Genomic DNA, 8,247 nt, shown 5'->3' on the forward strand with positions numbered 1-8,247 from the left:
ATCCATCCATCCATCCATCCATCCATCCATCCATCCATCCATCCATCCATCCATCCATCCATCCATCCATCCATCCATCCATCCATCCATTGTTTCCTGCTTTATATTCTTTATAACCTTTTGTGTTAAAGTTTGGCCTATTCCCATATTTGTGTTTACATTGATCAACGTTTCTGGATTTTCACATTATATTCTAAAATGTCCTTTCATAATTTTTTGATAGGGGATGGGAGTGTCGAGCAATACAGAATGGTACTTGAAAATTCCAATTAAAGATAAAAAAAAAAAAAGTGTGATTGTATATTTAAAATACTAGCTGTCTGGTGCATACAATCTGTGGCAACAGATATGATGGCAGAGATCTGCTCCACTATCACCTGGACAATACATAAAACTAGAGGTTTTTAATTAACAGCAAACTATTCTCTGTAAGAGACTGAAATCCAATTAAATGACGAACATTTTCATTCTTGTCTGCATCTTTCTCTATATTATTTCCTGATTTGTATTTGATGTCACCAATGTTCTTCAGAGATCTCCCTCCATTGTCATGTTTCTTGTTGTGTTTCTGCCTGATCTTTCTGTTTTTGTATCACAATCCTGGGGTATAAGTTTAAAATCATGAAGCCTTTATCACCTAACGAGGACAGGAAGTGTTTTTACTTCCGAGGCAGACAGTTGTTTCCATGTTGCCGGCTGTAAAACTGCCATCAAACCTTAATATCTTCTTCCCTTTCAGAGCAAACACTTTAAATTATTTAAAGGAAAAGTAAAGAGCCACTTTTATACTGCTCCATTCAAAGGATGACACAGATTTATTTACAGCTGTGTTTTGTTAAATGGCTGTAGAGGTAAAGTGAGTTCTAAATGTTTTAAAGATGGAAGTGGATAAAATGTGAACTTATGAACTGTTTCTCCTGTTTCAACAGCTTTCAAAGTTGGAGAAGCAGCAGCTAAGAAAGGAGAAGACGCGTTCTAAAGGACCCTCAGAGTCGGGAAGGGAGAAAGGATCCCTGCGACCCAGAGCGGATCCCAGCGCCAGCAGCGGGGCGGAGGGTGACGTGTCCTCAGACAGGGAGCCGTGATGGAGCAGGGTGAGGATGAATGGTACGGATAAGAAAGTCAATCATTATGGATGTCAGAGTTTATTGAACGATCTTAGGACATCTTTGGTCTGCTGTTCAGTCCGTTTAAAACTGGACCTAAACTTTATATGAACTTTCCATTAATTGTTTGCTTTACCACTGCATAATAAAAAAACACCAAATGAACACATTGTGCCAACACTGTTGTTGTGTTCAACATCGCCTCTGCTGTTGGGTGTGAGAACCAAATGTTTGGTTTAATTTGCTAAATAAAAAAAAACATAGTAATGTAAAAAATACATAATAAATGGTTTATTGAATGCTGACCATTCACCAGCTGGTAATAAACTATGGGATTCAGCAGGGAGCCCGGAACGCTGAGCAAAGGGAGGTATGCTCCCGCAAAGGCCAGAAAGCTGCTGGCTAGTCTGACGCGCCTAAACAGTCCTCTCCAGCGTCTCCAGGGCAGCTGATCCAGACTGATCCCGCTGCACAACGGGGACACCCCTGAGGGTCCTACGGCATGCTTCGGTAAGAAGCGACTGTTCAAGCCAGCCCTGTCTATGAGCTTAGTCAAGGAAAGACATGACCAGGCCAGGCTCTATGGTCAAAAGCCTGCAGAGCTACATCGCTAAAACCAACCGCCGCAGTTGCACCACCAGCGTCCTTAACAGATACAGTGGGAGCGAACATGAGGTGCACCAAGGAGTTGTCAGGGTGGCCACCACACGATCCTGCGTTGTACAGCTTACACAGAAGGTCATCTGTAACGCGACATTGAGTCCGCAGATATCGGACATCTGGAAGCAGGGCTTCATCTAGTGACACAATCAGTGGAGCAACAGTGGGTTGGTAAACAGTCCAGGCCGGCCTTCCTCGACTCATGCATGGCAGCTAACACCCGACCATCTGAGGAGAGACATGACAATGCTCTCGTGTTCTGCCAACAGGCGTGCAGCTCCTTCAGAAACCCCTCTGATGGAGGTACAGAAAAGGGAGTAGGAGCTCGTTCTGCACCTGAAAAATGCTCTCCTGGAGTCAGATACCTCACCTTGTGGGAGTTCCAGCTGCAGCTCCTTCAGGACCATAGACAATGACCTCCCACATGGAACTGTCACCAGCCTCTCCAGCAGCACACTAAGACGAAAATGAACCAGTGTCAGAGGCTTGAAAGGACCCTGCCTCCGCCTCATTTCTAAAATGAGAAGCAGAAGCAGCCAGAGATATGACGTCATCCTCTACAACCAGTTCGGGCATGGGTGGGGAAGAGAGCCCAGCCACTTGAACAAGGCATTAGACTAAGGTGTCTGCAACAAGGTCTTTATCACGGTCAATTCCGCCAACAAATGCTCCACCCTTGTGGACATTCCCTGGTCAAGTTTGGCCCGCTTCCTCCTAGAGAGGGGCAGGAGTTCTCAAACAGCGCCTCCAAAAGGTGCTCGCATCCAAGGCAGGTAGGACGAAGGTCATTGCCATCCTCTGTCTGCAGGGCAGCCCCACAATCCATGCAGCTGTGGGAGCCATCAATGTTGAAGGTCAACAAGGCTCAGCCCAATTAAGAAACAAAAAATTAGCTAAAATGGGAGGAGGGGGCCTGAACGCAGCTGTCACCAATTATAGCAGAGTAACGAAAGAGGCTGCCAGCACAAAAATGGCGCAGGCAACGCTTGTGGGTCGTTTTCAGCTAATGTTGGTGATTTTAAAGTAATTTTGAGTGATAAATAATTTTTTTTTGCACTTGCCCGGCGGGAAAATGCAATGAAATTTGTACTCTCCCGACAATAAAAACTACTTGCCCAAGGCGATCGGGCAATGGTTAACATCGAGCCCTGTATATAAATGTACTCTTTATTGTCCCAAAATTTACAAAATTTCTTAAAAAAAAAAAAAACCTGTCTTAAAATCTTTTTTTTTTTCATTATCTTCTGCAGGCCAGTTAGTTATACGTCAGCCTAAACACCTAAATCCGGCCAATCATATATCAACGGTCATCTGTCAATCACGTTTTTTCGGTCATAACATCTCGATTCATATGTCACAGCTAATATACGTAATGGTCGAAATAAGAATAATTTCCTTTCCCATTGAGTTACGTCCCAGTGTTCATGGGGATGGACGTGCATGACTCGGGAGAATTTGGAAATGCAACGGTTGGAACGGCCATTTCCCTACGACCTTAGGTTGAGAGTAGGAGCGAAAAACGCTGCCGTTACCAATTATAACAGCGCAGGCCAACAAAAAAGGCTGCAAAAGATATGTTGATATTGGGAGAGGAGGCGAAAAATACTGACATCATCACTATATCTGTGTTAATTGTGCTCTGGTGCTCGCTGGGTCCATAAAATGAACTAAGTGGTTGAATTGTGGAGAATCTAAGCTTTCCAATGATGTCTAACATGTCTATAGTGGTAAAAATTTTACCTGTGGAATTTTCATGCATTCTGAGTTATTCTCAAAACCTCAAACCTTAAGAGATTAATAGAAAACTGGTATATATTTTTTGTTTATGTTTGTTGTGTTTCATCCTTATGACTTCAAAAAGTATGTTTTAGAGTCTGGGTACCATTAGTCCTTTACTTACTTACTGATTACTTAAGAAAAACTCTTCATCTGGATTAATCGTTTCAACCCTAGTCTGCTTTTATTTACTTAAAATTAGGTCAAACCCACAGAAACAAACAGACTCTGGATTATTACCTTTAAGAATAAGTGAAGCAGCCCTAGTTCCATTACTCTCTTAAATATAACTTTAATAGTTCCCTTCCATTTGTTGCGTCAGCTAATTGCTCTGCAGCCTTAACAGTTGCCCGCTTCCCACATCTCCTCTTCCTGCCTCTGTCCTCTGATTCTTCAGTTGTTGACATTTCAGGGAAACTTAGCAACCGCCACGAGAGACGGATCTGTTTGTTTGTTTGCTGGTTTCGCTGAGCGCCAGGCCGAGGCCGCGTTCCAGTTCATCCAGTTAGCAAATAGGATTTGTTTGCCACCGGGAAGCGGGTCGTTTGAGATGGACAATCTGCTCTGGTTTCAGGCTGCTCAGATCTTCCATTTACCGGGAGATGTTGAGTAACGATCCGTTCTGACATGTGGAAGCCTCAGCTTCTTACGTGGAGGGGAAGATGTTTAATAAGTGGATGATTTGGATGCTGATCTGTGGGCCTGCTGTGGAAGAGGCGGACATGCAGGGAAGAGACGAGTTAAACAAAGGAAGCTGGTTATCCTGAGGTTTGCTTTGCATGACTTAAACATGAGCAGTGAGGGTTTTTCCTCTCAGTGAGTCATACTTAGCAGTCCTCCTTTATCTTCTCCCCTCTAGCTTCCAGCTGGGATCATCATTCACCCCAGCCCTCCTTTCTGTTTACATCAGTAGCTACTGACTGTCCACCTGGAGCCCCCACCACCCCCCCCCCCCCCCCCCCCCCCCCCCCCAACCCTGTCCTCACATCAACCCCTCCTTTCCCATCAAATTAAACCCCTGAGTGTCACTGATGTCTCAGTGAGGCTCTGCTGTGGATCTCTGATGCTGGAACATTTAGTCTCACACCTTGCTGCACGCAGAAAGACATAAAGCTGCACATGCTGTATGGGAATCACTGTCTGGGATTTAAGTAAGGGTTTAAGTTCAACGTTTATTTGCTTGTCGTTTAGAAAAGATTTATGGAAATAAATAAGAGTGGTTAAAAGGTAAATCGTTTCTAAAACACTTTTTTGTAAGGGGGAGCATCTAGAACTGAGTTAATAAAACCTGAACGGACATGTTGAATGGAAACTAAAGGCAGGGAGAAATAGGGTGTCTGCTAAACACCTTGTTTCTGCTAAACTTTCTTTCTATTGTTTTTTTTTCTAGCATTGAATTTTTTTCAAATCATTTCCATTACATCCAACAATAGACTTTGTTTGAGAGACATTTATACAGTTAATATACTGTCAACTGCTTAAATATCGTCACATGGAAATGCCATGTTTATGCTGCGATGCCTTGTGGGACTTTTTCTACCTTTTCTGAAGAATTCAATTCAGTTTATTTATATAGCGCCAATTCCCAACACATCACCTCAAGGCACTTTAGAGACACAATACAACCAGGTCATACAGTCAGATTGATTTAAAGTTTTCTATCTAAGGAAAGCAAAGGAAATACTGAATGGACTGAAGGCAAAATGAAGCCAACCCTGCAAAGAAGGGTGGAAAACCACTGAGCATGAATTCAATTCAATTCAGTTTACTTCTATAGCGCCAATTCACAACACATCATCTCAAGGCACTTAACAGTTCACCAGATCATACAGTTAAATTGATTTAAAGTTTTCTATCTAAGGAAAACCAGCTGATCCCTCACACTAAGTATGCTTGTAACGACAGTGGAGAGGAAAAACTCTCAAGTACAAGAGCACATGAGAACGCACAAGTACACATATTGAGAAACAGCCTTAGGGAGTGGCGGTGAAAGCCTGGCACTGTTTGAATCCAAACCCAAACTCTTCCGGCCTCCTTATTTTCGCGGACATCGAAGTTTTTGGTTTTCCTAACCTGGCGGTTCTCGTTTATACACTTTCTAATCCAGAGTGCATTTATTGTTTTGAGTTTGGTTCATTTTTCAATGTAAATCTTCTTAGACTTTCTCCAGATTAGTAACTGAATCATTTCAAATAACGACTGTAATGATCTTTATGTTCTGTTTCCTTCTCTTCTGATCCAGATTGAGAACAAAGTGTGGACCGGATTGTGAACCGAGTTAACTCAGGAAGAACTCTTAGACCCATTCATGGACCGACACGCCTCTGTTCAGAGATCTCCAGCATCCAACATGGTTCCTTCCTGCTATTAGCAGACGCTCCGATCAAACAGGACAGACTGAATGAGGCCCAGTAGCCTTTTTGTCTCCAGTGTCCTTGTTTCTGTTTGTCCTCCTCAAGCTGTCTCTGTTGGATTCTCTTCTCTCTGTTTAATATCCGGATCCTCTTGTCTGACACAACACTGACTATACCTGACCACCACCTCCTCACTGGTACCTTTGTTCTTCCAAAGGCCTGTTTAACGTTGTCACCAGATTGTTTGTTCTGGGATCAAACTGGAATGTCTCTGTAACCAATAGAGACACTAATAGATGCTTTTAATAACAGCGTCCTCATCCTGATGGCCATGTCCTGGTTTTCTTTCTGCATGCATGGACACATCTTGTTTTTTTTGTTTTTTTTTGCAGACTAAGTAACTAAATGAGCCCAGCAACATGCAGCCGTCACCTCGGGAGCTAATTAGCTGAAAAATGGAGGAAAAGCCTAACCGAACAGAAGAGCAGAAGGTGTTTCTTAATTATTGTTCATGTGAAAATGTGTGAGCAGATCATTTTAAGTTTTGATCAAATGAATTTTACCGTAAAGGAGGCATCCAGAGAGACTTTAGGCTCTTCTTTTGGAAATCAGTTAGTAGCACCTACAAAAAAGAAAAATTCTTTAATTTGTTCTTGTTGCCTCCTTAAATATGGAGTGAATTTTATTCCGTTATTGTTGCAAGCAAAGAAAATATACATTTCTATTGGTCTGGATGGAGAGTTAGCAACAGCTTTTTCTTCGTCAATGTGTGCATCGCTAGTGAGAGTTTGAATTGGGCTTGAAGTGGCAGATGTGATCTGCAAAACACATATATATGAAATTTGCAAAAAACATAAATATATGTATGTAATAAAAAATGAAATATGAAAGATAAATTCAGAAACAAAGAATCTGATAAAACAGCACTCTCCTTTTCTTTTAAAACATTTTGCTAGGTCTCATTTCTGGATTTTTTATTTTTTCACATTTTAATTTACAAAGTATTCTTTGCATGCAACAATATCGGAACAAAATTCACTCTATATTACAGAGAAGAAAGGATGTAGAATCAATAAAACACTGCGTTTGATGCTGCCTTCCCATCCTAATGCTGTCCTGTTGTCTTCTGGTTGAGCTGAAGGTAGATTTTATTATTGGATAAACATTCAAAGCGTTTGTGTTTAGGTTTCTTTACTGATTTTGTTTTTCACTTTGGAAGCAAAACGCTTTGCAGCCTTTCAACATTTTATGGTCTAACTACCAAAGAACTTTAGTTGATGGCAGAGCAGCACAAAACAATGCCTTATTGTGAAGCTGGTTTGATGCTTTCCCACATTCTGTTCACAAATAAAGAACATTAAGTATATTGTGTTCACAGCCCTCTTTCCCTTGATTTCCCTTAAAAACATCCCGTATTTAGAATTGCTGTTAGAAGTCACCTGGTAAGTAAACATAGTCCATCTGTGTTTAGTTTAATCTCACCTTAAACACAGCTGTTTTGTTTCTAGACTCCAAGGTTTCTTAGAGAACATTAGTGAACAAACGGCATCATAAAGACTAATGAAGACCGGAAACATGTCAGGTAGAGAGATGTAGAGGTTAAAGCTGGGTATCCTAAGCATTGAATACCTCCCAAAGCTCTGCCTCCATCCATCACCTGAACATATAAAGGCGTAGGATCTCCTGAGATTTGGAGGTCCACAGGAAATGGCAGAGAGGCAACCAAAAGGCCAATGGTAACTCTGGAGGAGCTGCAGAGATGCATGGATCTTGAGGACCGTAGCTGATGACGGAGTTATGCAGTTAAATACTGTTGTAACTTAAGTTAATCAATTATTTCCAAGTCAAACATTTTAGTTACAAACCTTATGCTAAACTAATGAGACTCGGCTAATAAGCTACTATGTTCACAAAGAAGGAAAGGAAATTTAAAATGGTTAAAAACCAGTATCTTGAAGAGTTTAAAAATAGGTGAAATCAGGTTTAACACAAATATAGAGCAGATGTAATGTTCAAACCAATTCACAATATAAATCCAAGAGGTAAATTAAACATTTAGTAGAATAACATTGTATTAAAGTAATTAATAACATCAATACAATTTTAGATCATTGATTCTGAAACTTCTGTAATTGTTCATAAAGGACTAATTAAGATCGGGACCTTTTTAGCTTTTCGGTTTATTGGGACAATGGAGCTAACAACGAGCGGACACAAGGGAAATCATATTAAAGGAACATTCGGACAGGTTTGGAGACGCTGGTGACACTAAAAGTTCAAAGCCCCACAGCTCTGGAACTGTTGTAGCAAGAGGTCTGATATTTTCTGCATTTGTGATCGACAGGATGTAG

The 8,247-nt window shown here is 41.3% G+C and overlaps 1 protein-coding gene across 2 annotated transcripts in view; it reads left to right on the forward strand.

Annotated features, from left to right (window-relative positions):
• Nucleotides 1-6,812, forward strand: part of dtd1 (D-tyrosyl-tRNA deacylase 1) — a 20,325-nt gene extending 13,513 nt beyond the window's left edge. Inside the window, exons 5-6 of one of the 2 annotated variants that reach the window (XM_015397365.1) lie at nucleotides 930-1,107; nucleotides 5,785-6,812. In XM_015397365.1, the coding sequence (XP_015252851.1) occupies nucleotides 930-1,085 (156 nt within the window). In that variant the 3' untranslated portion in view covers nucleotides 1,086-1,107; nucleotides 5,785-6,812. The remainder of the gene's footprint in view (nucleotides 1-929; nucleotides 1,108-5,784) is intronic. The other variant, XM_015397367.1, reaches the window with a different exon arrangement.
• Nucleotides 6,813-8,247: the final 1,435 nt, after the last annotated feature.

The sequence above is a fragment of the Cyprinodon variegatus genome, unplaced genomic scaffold (assembly GCF_000732505.1).
Source record: "Cyprinodon variegatus isolate N-32 unplaced genomic scaffold, C_variegatus-1.0 Scaffold858, whole genome shotgun sequence".
Classification (NCBI taxonomy): domain Eukaryota; kingdom Metazoa; phylum Chordata; class Actinopteri; order Cyprinodontiformes; family Cyprinodontidae; genus Cyprinodon; species Cyprinodon variegatus.